The sequence below is a fragment of the Carettochelys insculpta genome, chromosome 28 (assembly GCF_033958435.1).
Source record: "Carettochelys insculpta isolate YL-2023 chromosome 28, ASM3395843v1, whole genome shotgun sequence".
In the NCBI taxonomy this organism is placed as follows: Eukaryota; Metazoa; Chordata; order Testudines; family Carettochelyidae; genus Carettochelys; species Carettochelys insculpta.
The window spans coordinates 15,833,652-15,851,209 of NC_134164.1; the positions used below are offsets into that span (position 1 = coordinate 15,833,652).

Consider the following 17,558-nt stretch of genomic DNA (forward strand, 5'->3'; position numbering starts at 1 on the left):
TCTTCCCTGTAGTGAAGAGTACCCTTAATCTAAGGGACTCTGGAGCCTGATTGAAGGTGGTGGCTGACGATGTGCCGACCTACTCCGGGTCCCGTGGGTGCACGTGGGGTGTGATACAGCGGGGGGAGTCGGGTGGCCCAGGACCAACCACCCCACCTTTATAGCAGCCTGATATAGTGTAGCAGCAATATGTGATTCAGTGTATTTACTTTAAAACCTAGGTTTCCACAGTATTATGAGTACCAGGAACAATAACACTCCGATTGTGAACACCACAATGCCCTGTGGCTGTTCTAAGTCCCAATAATTCTCTATACAGACCCAGCTAGACCAGCTAGTGGTATTTACCAATAGTGATTTATTCATTTATTCGTAACTACAATTACTTAACACTTGTTATATATATATATATATAGATAGATAGATAGATAGATAGTTATTTATTTGGCATAAGCTAAATACTAGGTTACATATAACTATATATAATTACATGTGACTTACCAATAACATCCAATGCTCCCACATCTCACCAATAACTACGTTACAGCGGCCCTTCAAGTCAGAGATACGGCTTGGTTGGGACCTTTCGTGGTGGTGACGTCCGGGTGATCAGGCCGGGGTCTGCTGTCTGGACTGGAAGTTGCTAGCCTCCGCCTTGTGTCCAGGAGCCCACACCCTTATTTCTGCTAAATCACCTTTTATACTATTTCTTACTTGGGGGTTCGATACCTGGCCAATTAAAGTGTTTGTTACCTAATTTGGGCTTTCTATCCTCCCGGCCTGTCAGAACATGTTACAAGATTTTCTCTGTCCTTGGTCTTTTTCTGAACCTCCCCTGGGACCCTCTGATGTTGTACAACCAAGATGTTCTCTTTGGGGGGCTTCCAGCTACTAGCCCCAGCTGTTCTCTTTGGGGGCTTACTATCTGCTTGTCAGGATGTTCTCTTTGGGGACTCTCCAACTACTTGTCAACTTTCTGATTTCTTTCTCCTGGCCTGACTTCAGACCTTCCCGCCGTTGTATGATAGCGTTCCAAGATGGAGTGTATGGTCATTCTGCCTTGCGAGTGAGGCCCGGCCACCAGGTGCTCGTGCTCCCACAGTGGCTTGAGAGTGGTTCTGCACAAGCATATGCCTGCTTTTTGCATTGTGTTGCAGGACGGGTGACTTTCGGTTTTCCATCACAGACGTTGAATGAAATCTGACTTGTTACCCATAACTTGTGGGGAGGGACATCTCAGTGGTTAGAGCACTGGCCTTGTAAACCCAGGGTTGTGATTTCAATCCTTGAAGGGACAGGTTAGATTTAAAATAAATAAATAAAAAAGAGGGTGATAGGCCCTGCTGTGAGTGCAGGGGACTGGACTCCATGACCTCTTGAGGTCCCTTCCAGTTCTATGAGATATGATCATTTCTCATAAGACTAAAGATGTTCTTTCTTTTTTTTAGGCATGTAGTTGTGAGGACTTCTCCAAACCACAGATATATTTTCACACTGAGAACCCATGCGTCTGTTGTTCCAGGCAGCATCGCGTTCAGCCTACCCCAGGTATTGTGTGGTCTCACTCTTCTGCTAGGGATCAGGTGAAAGGGCGTTTTTAAACAAAACGAGGCATTTGTATCATGTCAGGTTTTAAAAGTTAACAATTTAAGTGGTGGGGAGGTGGGTGGGAACCCTGTGGATCAATATAAGCAGTGTAAATTAATGCTGCAAATTTGGGCTGTAGCTGTCAGAATTTCAGAGAGACTTTTCTGATAGACTGGGTATATTTTCTGTAAAATAAAATGTAAGAGGTATTTTTTGGGAAAAGTGGGTAAAGGAATTATTTTTCATCATATAAATGTGTTGAATCTGAAACATGTTTACCAGGCTGAATTTTGAGTGTTTCATCTTTAAATTACAAAAATTTAAAAATGTAAGATTTGAAATGTTAGTAATTTGTCTGTTTTTATTTCCAGAGATAGTGTATCCTGCTCATTGTTAGACAAGCATAATTTAACAGTTCCTACATGAACATGCACTCTTGGCATTTACAGGCCTCGGTGCATACCAGTGTAATTCCTTTGCAGCTACAGTGCTGTGATATACACTCAATAATATGTCCATGAATAACAATTTCTGCACAGTTATGGATTGCCAAGGTGGCATTAGTGTGGGTACTGTTTCTCCGTTGTTTGGTTCAACCGCTGTGCTCTAGTGAGGGAAGAGCAGGATTATTGCAGTTTGCCTGCTTACGTTCCATAATTTGAAAGCGAGGTCTTTCAGCGCAGCGCATCGTTAGTTGGGAGCAGTACCTCTGGTGTTGACACTTGGAGAACAATAACACTTGTGCCATGTCACAGTCGTCCTCATCAGGTGAACTGCACATGTCGCAGATGAACTTTTCTGCTGAAGCCATCCTTCCTCAAGTTTCTTGGGAGTGTGTTTCTCTGAATATTGTTCAAGTAGTTTTCCTGCTGTTCCCAGCAGCATGGGAGACAGTATCACAGGAGTGGCGAAGAGCTGGGACCCAGGCTCCCCTCACACTGCTGCACTGATCAGTTTCCTGGCTCCTGCAAGAGGAGGGGAGCAAGGTGCAGCCAGGACCAGGGGCCCCTCCCCCACCCAGTGCCGACTTGCACAAAATTTGACTTGGACATGGTTGCCCAGGAACGTGACTTACACATAAGTCAGGAGGTTATTGTAGTGAGATGGAGTGGACAAGGGGTTCAGTGTAGTCTCAGTGAAATTCTCTGGCCTGTGATATGCAGTGAAACTACAATGCTTATTATCAGAAAAGCCCCTTTCTTCAGGTCCATGCTTTGTGAACAGAATTTAACATGATTTTGACTTGTGTTATTGCAAGTGACACAAGTTGAAATTGTGTAATCCTGTAAGCCTACTATATAGGTTTCTGTCATGTAAAAATCCTTCAAACTTACTGAAATTCACTTAAATATTTTTTTATAGCAAGTAATTATTCATTCACTGAAAGATCTAAAATATATATATCATACAATGCACTGTATTTCCCCAATGGGAGTTTTTACTCCATCCCCCATTTAAAATGAGCATAAAGTATTCTTTTCTGAGATACATCTCCCCTTTAACATTCATACTGTACATGTGCTTGAGCAGTGGACTGAGCTACATGGCAGGATAAGTATCTCGTACGGTGGTTTCTTTCATCATCAGAATTGATGTTACGAGCCACAGAGTTAATGAGCTGATTTTTGTTAAGACATTCCTGCCTTCAAGAGCTATTTGTAACAACTCTCTGAGGTATTAAACATGGATGGTTACAATACAGTACAAAGACGCCACAAAGGGAAAAAACTGACAGTTTCTAAGGGTTTTGTCACATTTGCTTGTTTGGTTACCTCTTAAGTATTTTGTTGGGTTTTATTCTGCCTTCATTGCTGTTCAAACTGTGCATCTTACATTTCCATAAACTCAAAGCGAGGAAGCAGGCTAGCCTGAGAGCTTGTATCTGGAATTCTGCTGAAAGCAAGGCTGTCTTTTTGCAAATTATTTTATTTTATTTTTTACAGAGAAAATGGGCTGGACTCTCCATTGGGCAAGATATAGATGGTAAGTTTGTATTGGATGCTTGACCTATCAATGCTGCTTCTTTGTATGGCTTACAGATCAAAGGCAAACTGAGCTGGGGGCGATGCTGGAGGCCTCTCCTTGCCCAAGACAAGGTGGTCCAGCTTTCTGTAATGTGGACAGGTGGAAGGCCCTCCCCCAGAATGCCGCTGCATGTCCCAGGCCTGCATGTAGCCCTGGTGGAGCTCTTTCACCTTTGCCCACATCTGCTTGAGGGTGCAGGTGGGGTGGCTGCACTCCACCAGGGCTTCAGCCATCCATGGATAGCCTGGGGTGTTATAGCATTTACTGTGGGGTCCAGGACCATCTCCTCTTTGGCCCAGAGGGCCAGAAGGTCTTTGATTTCAAGGACAGACCATGAGGGTGCCCACTTTCTGCTGCCCCTTTTGGAGGCCTGGGATCCTTCCCCTCAGCTGTGGGAGGGCCTGGGATGGTCTTGTGCTGCTGGGACATTTTTTGTTCGCAGGTAGTGGCTAGCAGTGTGTGCCGGTAGCCATGCCTCCTGCTCCCTGCCTGGGGCTGCCAGCCCTTAGAAACGTGGCTGGAGGCAGGGATGATAGAGTTGTGCCTCTGGGGAAAGGGTGCCTTTTGGCACCAGCTGGTTGGCTCTGTGGAGGACTTGTTCTGCCAACAGAATGGGCCCCGAGTGTCTTCATGTCAATTTTGTCGCCACAATACTGTCGCCACAGTTGTTATGCCTGAATAGGGAGAGCTATAACGCTGCTGGCTGAAGAGCTGAGTTTTGTCAACAAACTCTCAACAGAGCACTTCAACTGTGTAGATGCTCTGCGAGTTTTGTCGACGAATGGCTGCTTCTGTCGGCAGGGGGTGCCCGTGTAGACCTAGCCTAAGAGTTCAGGCCCCAAGACTGACTACAGATCAGAGGTTGTCAGTAGAAGGGGGATCCCCTGGGACATGGAAGAATACATAATACTTTTTCTAGAATAGTTACTTTTATTAGCAAACCAAACAGTACATGCTGCAATCTGGTAATGGGTGAGACACCGATATAGATGGATCATTTCTGTTAGCTAAACCATGCCTGTGGAAAAATCCAAAGTATTAGTCATAATCTTTCTCCTCCTCATAATCACTGCTAATGGTAGTCTTACTGGCGCTCCCTCCAACCCACGCACATTAGGCAGAGAGAGAGCTTTTAGCATGTGTTATGCTGATGCCCACTGAACATATTTGTGAAGGTTTTAACTGCTTTCACTTACTTACACATCCCACTCTTTTTGGAAACCTCATGTTTCACAGAGTAAATCATTCGTTCTCCTTATGTTCATTAATATTTCACTTTATTACCATAGCACCTTACCTGAAAGAAGTCTGTAACATTTCACCGAGGCTACCAATGATCATTGTGTGGTGCCTACTCATCTCAGACGTTATTCAAATATAGCAGTTGTTTTCCAAACATAACCATAACACCATGACACAAACTCAGAGGTTTATTTGATAATAACTTACTTATACTAACTTATCCTAAATCCTAAACTAAACTTGGAGGCCTCCTGAGGTCTTTAGGTTCTGTAACAACATTAATTAGTACTTCTGTTTCATTTCTATCCTGAGTATACCTGATACCTTTTGTCCTTGGTTAGAAGTCCTTCTGTTATCTGGCTGCAAGTGTTTAGAGTCCCCCATCAGTCTTAGGCTATGTCTACACTAGAGAGTTTTGTTGCTCAAACCAGGGTTTTGTTGACAAATCTCAGAGCGTGTACATGCAAAATGAGTTTTGTTGACAGTCTGACAAAACTCAGCACTTGCGCTGATAGCATTCTGCCTCTCTGTGATAGGAATAATGCCTTTGTTGACCGTTTATATTGACAAAAAAGGCATGTAGATGTTCCAGGCTGCCCTCTGTCAACAGGCAGAGCTTCTTGTTGGCCATTCTGTTGAGTTTGTGGCCGGGCAGTCTGGCCACTCTGTCAATGGAGTGGATTGCTCTTTTGATCTGGTTTTGTGTGTGGATGTGCTCTGTTGACAGAAGTTTTGTCAGAAGATTTTTTTCCAACGGTAACTTCTGTGGACAGATAGCTCTAGTGTAGACATAGCCTTAGAGTTTAATTTTATCTCTGTGAATGTCTTGTCGAAACCTCATAATGGTTGAAGATTTTTTGACATGGCTTATTGATACAAAATGTGATAAGATGAATACAACAACATCATAAAATAACCCACCGTTTGCTCCATATGAATTTCTTCTAGAAACAGGAATGTTTCCTAGTTAAATCATAGTGGCTAGATGATCACATGGTTAGTTTTGAGTTTTAACACTATAATGCCTCTATATACTGATGCTGGGATGGTTTTGGTTCTAGGGAAATGCATCTGTATGTTGTGGATTGCTGGGCTTTGTGAATGGCCAGATTTTGGCAAAATGTCAGTCTAAAATACTGAAGTAGTCCCATACTCCACAGCACATATTCGTGATTCCAAAAGATGTTTAGTCTAGTCTTGAAAAGCCTTGTTACTCTGGTTATTTTTGCAGCATGTGTACATATGGGGCTTTAAGCTTACCACACGTCAAATTGAACACTGAAAATTGAACAGTAATTTTTGGTCAATATCTTCACTGCTCACCTGCTTTTCTGCTGTGAAATTTTGGGGCAAAAATGGCTGGTGCGTGCACAGCTCAAGAGCAAGAATGAATTCCTCCCAGTCTTAGAAGTGGCACAACACGTTTCACACCATTCACAACAAGGTCATGGAATGAGGGTCAAACTCTGATTACAACCGCTGTTGTCAAATAGTAACAGAGAGAAAGCTGTGCTAGTCTGTATACTATCAAAACAAGAAAGCAGTCCAGTAGCCCTTTAAAGACTAACAAAATAATTTATTAGGTGATGAACTTTTGTAGGACAGACCTACTTCTTCAGACCATAGCTATACCAGAACAGACTCAATATTTAAGAGACCGAGAACCAAACATAGTAATCTAGGTTGACAAATCAGAACAATATAATCAAGGTGAGCAAATCAGAGAGCAGAGGGGCAGAAGTGAGGGCCGGGGGTGGAGTCAAGAATTAGATAAAGCCAAGTATGCAAAAGAGCCCCTATAATGAGCTAGAAAATTCACATCTCGGTTCAAACCGTATGTTAATGTGTCGAATTTGAAGATAAGAGTTCAGCAGCCTCTCTTTCCAAACATATGTGAAAATTCCTCCAGTAAAACAGAAATTTTCAGGTCATTAACGGAATGGCCTACTCCATTAAAGTGCTGGCTGACAGGTTTGTGAATCAGGAGTGTTTTTATGTCTGTTTTTAATTCTTTGAGTTTGAAGTGTGTCCAATATACAAAGCATCTGGGCATTGTTGGCACATGATGGCATATATGATGTTAGTTGAGGAACATGAGAATGTGCCCGTGATTCTGTGACTAACCTGGTTAGGTCCGGTGATGGTATTTCCAGAGAAGATATGTGGACAAAGCTGGCAACAGGCTTTGTTGCAAGAAAAAGTTCCAGGACTGGTGTTCCTGCGGTATAGACTGTGGTTGTTGGTGAGGATCCTCATAAGGTTGGGAGGTTGTCTGTAGGAGAGAACAGGCATGTCACCTAGGACCTTCTGGAGTGTAGCATCCTGATTAAGGATAGGTTGTAGGTCTTTAATAATTTGTTGCAGTGGTTTGAGTTGAGGGCTGTAGGTAATGACCAGTGGTGTTCTGTTCTTGGCTTTTTTGGGCCTATCTTGGATTAGGTGGTCTCTGGGTCTGGCCCTGTCAGTTGATTTTTTTGTTTATTTCTCCTGGTGAGTAATTCAGGTTTATGAATATTTGGTACAGATCTTAGTTTTCGGTCTCTGTCAGCTGGATCAGAGCAAATGTGATTGTACCTAAGGGCTTGACTGTAAACAATAGATCTAGTTGTGTGTGCAGGATGGAAGCTAGAAGTGTGTAGATAAGCATAGCGATCAGTGGGTTTCCAGTAGAGTATGGTACATAAGAACGGCCATACTGGGTCAGACTAAAGGTCCATCCAGCCCAGTATCCTGTCTGCCGACAGTGGCCAGTGCCAGGTGCCCCAGAGGAGGTGAACCGAAGACAATGATCAAGCGATTTGTCTCCTGCCATCTGTCTCCAGCCTTTGACTAAAGGCTAGGGGCACCATATTTTACCCTTGGCTAATAGCCATTTATGGATCTAACCTCCAAAAATTTATCAAGCTCTATTTTAAACTCTGTTAGAGTGCTGGCCTTCACAGCCTCCTCCGGCAAGGAGTTCCACAGGTTGACTGTGCACTGTGTGAAGAAAAATTTTCTTTTGTTAGTTTTGAACCTAGTACCCATTAATTTCATTTGGTGTCCTCTAGTTCTTATATTATGGGAGCAAGTAAATAACTTTTCAATATTCATTTTCTCCAGACCATTCATGATTTTATATACCTCTATCATATCGCCCCTCAATCTCCTCTTTTTTTAGACTGAAAAGTCCCGGTCTCTCTAGCCTCTCCTCATATGGGACCCATTCCAAACCCTTAATCATTTTAGTTGCCCTTTTCTGAACTTTTTCTAATGCCAGTATATCTTTTTTGTGGTGAGGAGACCACATCTGCATGCAGTACTCAAGATGTGGGCATACCATAGTTTTATATAGGGCAAGTATGATATTCTTTATCTTATTTTCTATCCCTTTTTTAATAATTCCTAACATCCTATTTGCTTTACTGACTGCCGCTGCACACTGTGTGGATGTTTTCAGAGAAGTATCCACTATAATTCCAAGGTCCCTTTCCTGATCTGTTGTAGCTAAATTTGCCCCCATCGCATTGTATGTGTTATTGGGGTTATTTTTCCCAATGTGCATTACCTTACACTTACCCACATTAAATTTCGTTTGCCATTTTTCTGCCTGGTACCGATCAGGCCATCCTTGATTTGTACTGTAGTGTCCAGGAAATGTATCTCTCGTGTGGAATAGTCAAGGCATAAGTTGATGGTGGGGAGCAGATTGTTAAAGTCTCTGTGGAATTCTTCTAGAGTCTCTACACCATGGGTCCAAATCATAAAGATGTCATAGATATATTGTAAGTAGAGGAGGGGTTATAGGGGACGAGAGCTGAGGAATCATTCCAGGTCAGCCATAAATATATTGGTGTATTGTGGGTCCATGCGGGTGCCCATAGCAGTTCCACTAATCTGGAGGTATAAATTATACCCAAATCGGAAATAATTGTGGGTGAGACCAATGTTACAGAGGTCAGACACCAGATTGGCTGTGGTGACATCAGGGATGGTATTCCTGATCGCTTGTAATCCGTCTTCATGTGGAATATTAGTGTACAGAGCCTCTACATCCATGGTGGCAAGGATGGTGTTGTCAGGAAGTCTTCTGATGTTTTGTAATTTCCTGAGGAAGTCAGTGGTATCTTGGAGATAGCTGGGAGTGTTGGTGGCGTAGGGTTCGAGGAGGAGTCCACATAACTGGATAGTCCTGTGGTAAGGGTGCCAATACCCGAAACGATAAGGTTCACGATTAGGTGTTTGCTTTCTGTTCAGCCAGGTAGTTTTTCTGACTTACGTTGGGATCCACCTGTCAAAGGCATACTCCTATGCATACTCATATGTCTGGGGCGGACATCTCTGACAAATTAATAGGGCTTTCAAAATTAGGGGTACTTAAATCTGATTTGTAAGCAAAGATTTTTCCAACTTGGGTGCTACATTTAGGCATTTTAATCCACATTCAGGCATGGGAGAGCCTGATTTTTAGAAATGGTAAAAACATCTTTGGATAATTTCAGATGCAGATTGGGGATGAAGTGGGAAGGTGAGTGTGCGCGACCCCTCCAAGTCTTTGTGAAAATTGGCTTATGATTATAAATATGCATAACTTGGAGAAGCTTTGGACAAAGTACCCTATGTAACATACCAGTTTTAATGTTACAATCTGCTAAATCTACATGCTCATTTGGTGCATCTATCAGTCTATGTAATGTTAAATTGGACATACCTTACATGTTTCTATGGCTTTAAATGTGCTAATGAGAGCCATTATTGGTGCTCCCGGGACCCTAATGACTGGGTGATGAACTTAATGATTTTTAAAATGCCTCAGGGGATAGCCGTGCCTTGTTTGTCTTGTTGAGGCTAGAAGGTGTTTGGCTCTAGAAAGACATGTGACCGTATCATGTGCTACTGAAAGCCATGTGTTTTTTCCCATGGGAAGAAGGGTTGTAAAACAAAGGTTTCCTGCCCCACGTGAAAGTCTGTTTAAGCAATGGGAATCTGTCGGGTCTTGATCTTCAACTTGGTTTGGAATCTGCTTGACATCGCCCTAGGAGGAAACAATGAGCTATGAGACACTATTGACTCAAATCAGAGAACAGCAGCAGCTCTGGTTTTGAAGATTTTACCTGACATGAGAAGAGCTGTAGTGTAAGAAGTTGTATGTAATACATCTTTTAGGGAAGTTAGAACTAGCTATGTGTTTATTTCAATTTGATAACTACTTTAATCTGTCTGTTTTCACTTAAATCCTACTGTTTATGCTTAATAAAAGCTCTTTTGTTTGTAATCAAACCCAGTGTAAGTGATTACTCCCTAGTGGGAGCAATACTGTGCACATCTCCCTTTCATTGATAAGGTGGGCTTACTTAGTGAACCAGCCCTCTTTGTGCAAATCTTTTGCATAGAGAGACGGGTTTGTTTGGGGTTTTGATCCCTTTTGGGAGTTAGCTTCCTGGGTGTTGTACCCAAAAACTGCATCCTTCCAGAGCTGTAGTATGTCAGTGTCTTGCATTGCTCTGCATGTGGAGGGGGGACCCCAAATCAGTGTCTTGGCCTGGGAAGACCAGAGGATCTGACTCAGTAGGAAAGGGTTGTGGGTAGCCCGAGAGCAAGAAGATGGATGTCAGTGACGTAATCAATACACCGAGGAACATCCCCAAGGGGTCTTCTGTCACAGCACCCTGTCTTAGTGGTACAGCAAGCAAAATATGGACAGCTGGATGCTAGCAGTAATTTAAGTGTGGTGACCGGGGAACAGACAGAGTGGTTACTGGTTTGTTATTTTCTGTTTATTTTGGGCAAGGGAAAAGTGCCAGGAAAAATCAGCAAAATGAGTGAGTTGGAGATCCAAAAGAAACGGGAGCTTAAACAGAACCCAAGCAGCTGAGAAGAAGGCAGAACATAACAGGCAAATGGAATTGAAGAGGCTTGAGCTTGAAGTACAAAGCTGCCTGTGAGTGAGCCATTGAACTGAAAAAGCTGGGAAAGGATAAAGAAGTAGCAGCTCAAAGAGTTGTTTGAGAGGAGAGGGAGAAGGAGAAAGAGCGAGACTGCATGAATTGGCTGTACTGGACTGGAGGAGCCAGCACCAGCATGTGTAAGACACGCCCCCCCCCCGCCCCCCCGGTCAACAGTTCATGAGTGACATAGACTGTGCCCAGCTTATGGTGAATCTAAGGAAGAGCTAGTAGGAGAAGTAGAAGTGGGTGGCAACCTGGGCTGCAGCAATCATGATGGTGGATTTCAGGATCCTGATGGAAGGAAGAAAGGTGAGCAATAAACTACAGACCCTTGATTCCAGAAGATCAGACTTTGAATCCCCCAAAGTACTACTGGGCAGGATCTTCTGGAGAGCTAATATGAGGAGGAAAATAGTTCAGGAGAACTAACAGTATTTTAAGAAGGCTTATTGAAGGCACAGGAACAAACCATCCCGATGTGCAGTAAGAAAACCAAATATGGTAGGCAACCAGCCTGGCTCACCAGGGAGATCCTTGGTGAGCTTAAACTCGAAAAATCATGTGTCTAAGAAGTGGAAACTTGGACAGACGACCAAGGAGGAGTATAAATATATGGCTGGAGAATGCCAGGAAGTAATCAGGAAAATGAAATCACAATTGGGAACTGCAGGTGTCCAGGAACATGAAGGGTAACAAGAAGAGTTTCCACAGGCATGTTAACAATAGGAGGGTGATCAGAGAGAGTGTGGGGCCGTTACTGGATGAGGGAGGTAACCTAGTGACAGATGATGTAGGAAAAGCTGAAGTACTTAATGCTTTTTTTTTTTGCTTCAGTCTTCATGGACAAGATCAATCCCCAAACTACGGTACTAGGCAATGCAGTATGGGAAGGAGGTGGGCAGCCCTTGATGGGGAAAAGAAGAGGTTAAGGGCTATTTAGTAAAGGTACACATACATAAATCCATGGGTCTGTATTTAATGCACCCAAGGGTACTGAGGGAATTGGCAGGTGTCATTGCAGAGCCTTTGACCGTTATCTTTGAAAACTCGTGCAGATCGTGAGAAGTCCCGGATGATTGAAAAAGGTAATTGTACTGCCCATCTTTAAAAAAGTAAAGGAGAACAGTCTAGGGAACTATAGACCAGTCAGCATTACCTTAGTCCCTGGAAATATCATGGAGAGGCTCCTCAAGGAATCCAGTTTGAAGCACTTGGAAGAGGGGAAAGTGATCAAGAGTAGTCAGCCTGAATTCACCAAGGGCAAGTCGTGCCTGACCAATCTGATTAACTTCAATGGTGAGGTAGCTGGTTCTGTGGACATGGGGAAGTCAATGGATGTGATATACCTCAACTTTAGCAAAGCTTTTGATAGTCTCCCATAATATTGTTGCCCATAAATTAAGGAAGCATGGATTGGATAAATGGACTGTAAGGTGGATAGAAAACTGGCTAGATCAGTGGTTCCCAAACTTTTTGGAATCATATCCCCCTTTTGTTATTTGAGAGGCCCTCATGACCCCCACTACTACTTTACCATCATCCAACCCCATCATCCTGGTTGGGATGGTTTAGTTGGGGTTGATCCTGCTTTAGGCAGGGGACTGGACTTGATGACCTCATGTGTTCTCTTCCAGCCCTAGGATTCTATGAACTGGGGGGTATTGCTGAATATTTCATCACCTTTAAATGACTGGACACCATCCACTCCAGTTTCTGAGTATCAGAAAGTTACCACTCTGGTTGCAAAACTGAGAGGGAGAACCTTGGACATATTCCATAAGATGCCTATTGTTAATGCTTCAAACTATGGGATAGCCAAATAGTTGGTTTTAAGACAGTTTTGGATTACACCTGAAGTTTATAGAGGTGAAATTTAGAACCCATAAGAGAGGGGCTAGAGTAAGTAATGTGGCTTGTGTTAATCAGATGAAAGACATGCTAGATAAGTGGATGAGGGGGAGAGAGATCTCAAGCTTTTAGGATGTCTGTCATCTGATTGTTCAGGAACAGTTCCTGGACATAGTTTATGATGACCTAAAGCAATGTTTGTGGTATGAAACGATTGAAAATGTGGAAATTCTTGCTAAATTTGCTGACCAATTTGAGCAGTCATGAACACCTTGAAAGGGAAAATCTCATGTGTGAGACAAGGACCTCGTTTTAACCTTAGGAAGAAGGTGGGAGACTGGGTGTCCTTCCAAAGTTTACTCCTCTGTCACTCCTAGTTCTGTTCAAATAAAGGAGCCTAAGAGATATTGTATCAAACAGGGGAGCCTTTCTCTGTTTGAATTTGTGTGCAATCCTTAAAAGGACCCAGACTGGTTCATGTTGTGAATATGATACAAAAACTTGTGTAGCTGACTGTCCTAGGGAACTGAGACAGGCCAGAGTTGCTTATATACATTACTTGCAAAATGAAATTGCTAGTTCCTGTGATCTAAAAACAGCAAAACAAGAGCATTCTGTCTGCCTCTTCTTTCTGGCTCTTAGGATGAATTCAGGAATAGGAGGATATTGTACCCGTTCTCTAACATCAGATCAATGAACTTTTATCAGAAAAGTGGGCTGAACTTTTTCAAAGAACCAGCTAATTATAATAGAAATAAATTCTCATATTGTAATTGGAATTTTTCAAGCATTGGGTGAAATGCCTTCTTGCAAATCACACTTTTGACCCAAGTAGATCCTAGTATTCCTGTATATAATAGGAGGACTGTATGACCTAGTTGATAGCATGGTAAATGCACTGTGAAGTTAAAACTGGGTTCACTATGCTGAAGTGTGTTGGTTTTTTTTTTCCAGTCTCCCTCTACACTTTCGACAAGACTAAGCAGTGCATTGGCACTATGACCATTGAAATAGACTTTTTGCAGAAGAAGAGCATTGATGCCAACCCATATGACACAGACAAGATGGCAGCTGAATTCATCCAGCAGTTCAACAACCAGGCTTTCTCAGTAGGACAACAGGTATGTACATTCATTGCTGTAGTTTCCAATGCTTCTGTCCAAATTTAGTGCTTAAGGTAATGGGTATCATACTGTCGGCATGTTCTGTACTACAGAATGCTAGGGGATTTACCTGACATTGCTCAGGTCCTTGTGAGGCTCAGGGCAAAGGTAGGGGAGCCCTGCAGAAGTCAAGTTGGGAAGATCTTGTGGAAACAGGGCACACCAGGGTTGCCTGAGGCAGTGAAGGTTGGGCTGCTCTGGCGATGACAGCTCCCTGGGGCTCCAGGGCCATGTTGTCCAGCCAGTGTCTCTTCCTGGACTGCACTGCTCTGCCCACCCCTCATATTGCCTGGGGCATAGGGGGGATAAGGAGGTGTGTTAGGGAAGCTCGCCAGTGGAACCTCCCCTCCCACCCAGCACTGTGGCCAAGGGTGAAGGGTTTGGGGCAGGGGGAGCTACTTACTGGTGGCCAGCGTTATGGAGAGCCCCAGCCCCGCTGACCACTCTCTTCCTGGTGCAGCTGCCCCCTCTGTGGTCACTTTGAAGTACAACTATCCCCTGTGCACACTGCCCCAATAGTCATTGCAGAGCATAACTGTCCCTGCTCTCAAACCCCTTCCTTTCCGTATTGTGGAAAACAAGTCCATTCCAGGCGCTTCCTATTTTCCTGGTGCAACCAAACCCTGGGCTTGATTTAAAGTTAGGATATGAGAAAGCTGCATATTGAATCTGGTGGTCCTAGCATTTATTGTTTAGGAGGAGGAGTTGAACAAACAGGCTCACAAGAGGACAGGATGATGGACACACAGATGCACAAACTCTTAAGTAGTCCCACAAGAGAAGATCATAGAATTCTAGCACTGCAAGGGCCCTCAGGAGGTCACCAAGTCCAGTCCCCTGCCTAAAGCAAGATCAACCCCGACTAAATCATCCCAGCCATTACTGTGGCAAGCCAGGACTTAAAAACCTCTAGGGATGGACATTCCACCACCTCTCTCGGTAACACATTCCAGTGCTTCACCACCCTTCTGGTGAAATAGGTTTCCCTAATATCCAACCTACACCTCCCTGTCTGTAACTTCAGACCATTGTTCCTTATTCTGCTGTCAGTATACACTGGGAATAGTCTCTCTTCCTGCTCTTTTAGAGCCCCCTTTCAGGAAGTTGAAGGCTGCTGTCAAATCGCCCCTCAGTTTTCTCTTTTGCAAACTAAATAAGCCCAAATCTCTCAGCCCCTCTCATAGCTCATGTGCTCCAGCTCCTTAGTCAATTTGTTGCCCTCCAGTGAACCTGCTCCAATGCATCCACATCCTTTATGTGCTGGGGGGCCCACAACTGGATGGAATACTCTACATGTGGCCTCACCACTGCCTAGTAGAGGGGAATAATGTTTTCTGTAGATCTGCTGGAAATGTTTCTTCTGATGAACCCCAATGGGCCATTAGCCGCCTTGGCTACAAGGGCACACTCTTAACTCTTATCCAGTCTTTCATCCACTGTAATCCCCAGCTCCTTTTCTGCTGCACTGCTACTTAGCGGTCAGTCCCCAGCTTATAACGGTGCTTGGGATTCTCCCATCCCAAATGCAGGACTCTGCACTTGTCCTTGTTGAACCTCATCAGATTTCTTTTGGCCCGATCCTTCAATTTGTCTAGGTGACTCTGGATCCCATCTCTACCCTCCAGTGTATCTACCTGACCCCCTAGCTTAGTGTCATCTGCAAATTTGCTGAGGGTTCAATCCATCCCGTCATCCAGGTCGTTGTTAAAGATGTTGAACAGTACTGGACCTTCAGGCACTCCACTTGAAACAGACCTCAAACCAGTCATAGACCACTGCCTGTTGGGCCTGACTGTCTAGCCAGCTTTCTGTCTCCCTTACAGTCCATTTATTCAGTCCATACTTTCTTAACTTATGGGCAAGATTATTATGAGAGACTATCAAAACTTTGAAGTCAAGGTATATCACATCCATTGACTTCCCCATGTCCACAGAGCCAGTTACCTCACCATAGTAGCTAATCAAATTGGTCAGGCACCACTTGCCCTTGGTGAATCCATGTTGATTACTCTTGATTGCTTTCCCCTCTTACAAGTGCTCCAGAATTGATTCCTTGAGGATCCTCGCCATGATTTTTCTGGGGACTGAGGTAAGGCTGACTGGTCTATAGTTCCCTCGATTGTCCTTTTTTCCTGTTTAAAAGATGGGTGCTACATTTGCCTTTTTTCAGTCATCCAGGATCTCTCCCAGTCTCCAAGAGTTTTCAAAGATAATGGCCAAAGGCTCCGCAATGACCTCTGACAATTCGCTCAGTGTCTTTGGGTACATTAAATCTGGACCCATGTATTTGTGTATTCTAGCTTTTCTAACTAGCTCTTAATCTTTTCTTTCCCCACCGACGGCTGCCCACCTCCTTTCCATACTGCATTGCCTAGTACTGTATTTTGGGGATTGATCTTGTCCATGAAGACTGAAGCAAAAAAAGACATTGAGTATTTCAGCTTTTCCTACATAACCTGTCACTAGGTTACCTCCCTCATCCAGTAATGGCCCCACACCCTCTTTGGTCACCTTCCTATTGTTAACATGCCTGTAGAAACTCTTCTTGTGACCCTTCCCGTTCCTTGATACCTGCTGTTCCAATTATACTTTTGCTTTCCTGATTATTCCTTGGCATTCTCCAGCCATATATTTATACTCCTCCTGTCATTGGTCCAAGTTTCAACTTCTTATATGCATTCTTTTTGACTTTAAGCTCACCAAGGGTTTCCTTGTTAAGCCAAGCTGGTTGCCTACCATGCTTATTTCTTACTGCGCATCGGGATGGTTTGTTCCTGTGCCTTCAATAAGACTTCTTTAAAGTACTGCCAGTTCTCTTGAACTCCTTTCCCCTTCATGTCTGTTTTCCAAGGGATCCTGCCCATCAGTTCTCTCAGAGTTGAAGTCTGCTCTTCGGAAATCAAGGGGCTGTATTTTACAGCTCACCTTTCTTCCTTTTGTTAGAATCCTGAAATCTGCCATCTCATAGTTGCTGCAGCCCAGGTTGCCACCCACTTCTATTTCTCCTACTAGTTCTTCACTGTTTGTGAGCAGCAGGTCAAGCTGCTCACGGCCCCTGGTTGGTTCCTTCAGCACTTGTACCAGGAAGTTATCCCCAACATTCTTCAAAAACTTCCTGGTCTTCCAGCAAATGTCTGTGTGATCTAAAGTCTCCTATGAGAACCAGGGACTGTGATTTGGAAGCTTCTCTTAGGTGTCTGAAGAAATCCTTGTTTACCTGATCTGGTGGTCTATAGCGGACACCAACTACAACCTATACCTTTGTTGCTTTCACCTCTAAGCTTAACTCAGACTCTCATCTGACTTTTGTCCCTCCATATATTGGAGCTCTGTGCAGTCATACTGCTTTCTCACATACATCCCAACTCCTCCTCCTTTCTCTTGCTTGTGTTTTCTTAATAGTTTATACCCTTCCATGACCATGCAAGTCATCCCACCAAGTCTGTTATTCTAACCACCTCATACTTCTTTGACGGTGTCAGGGCCTCTAATTTTTCCTGTTTGTTTCCCAGGCTTCTGGCATTTGTGTACAAACACCTTAGATAGCTCATAGCCTATATTCTCCTTTTGAATGAGGCGGTCTCCTTTTTTGTTCTTTCCTCCTTCCCCACTTACCTGAGGGTTTGTGTCGCCATCTCCCAACGAACCTAGTTTAAAGCTCTCCTCATTAGGTTTGCAAGCCTGCCTGCAAAGATGTTCTTTCTGATGTTCGTTAGGTGGATCCCATCTCTTCCTAGCAATCCTTGTTCCTGAAACAGGATCCCAT

At 43.7% G+C, this 17,558-nt stretch overlaps 1 protein-coding gene across 2 annotated transcripts in view; it reads left to right on the plus strand.

Moving 5' to 3' along the window:
- The window catches only part of NSF (N-ethylmaleimide sensitive factor, vesicle fusing ATPase), a 201,524-nt gene that overhangs the window by 38,323 nt on the left and 145,643 nt on the right, over positions 1 to 17,558 (plus strand). For both annotated transcript variants that reach the window (XM_074978745.1, XM_074978746.1), the window contains exons 3-5: positions 1,449 to 1,548; positions 3,531 to 3,570; positions 13,584 to 13,750. In XM_074978745.1, the coding sequence (XP_074834846.1) occupies positions 1,449 to 1,548; positions 3,531 to 3,570; positions 13,584 to 13,750 (307 nt within the window). The remainder of the gene's footprint in view (positions 1 to 1,448; positions 1,549 to 3,530; positions 3,571 to 13,583; positions 13,751 to 17,558) is intronic.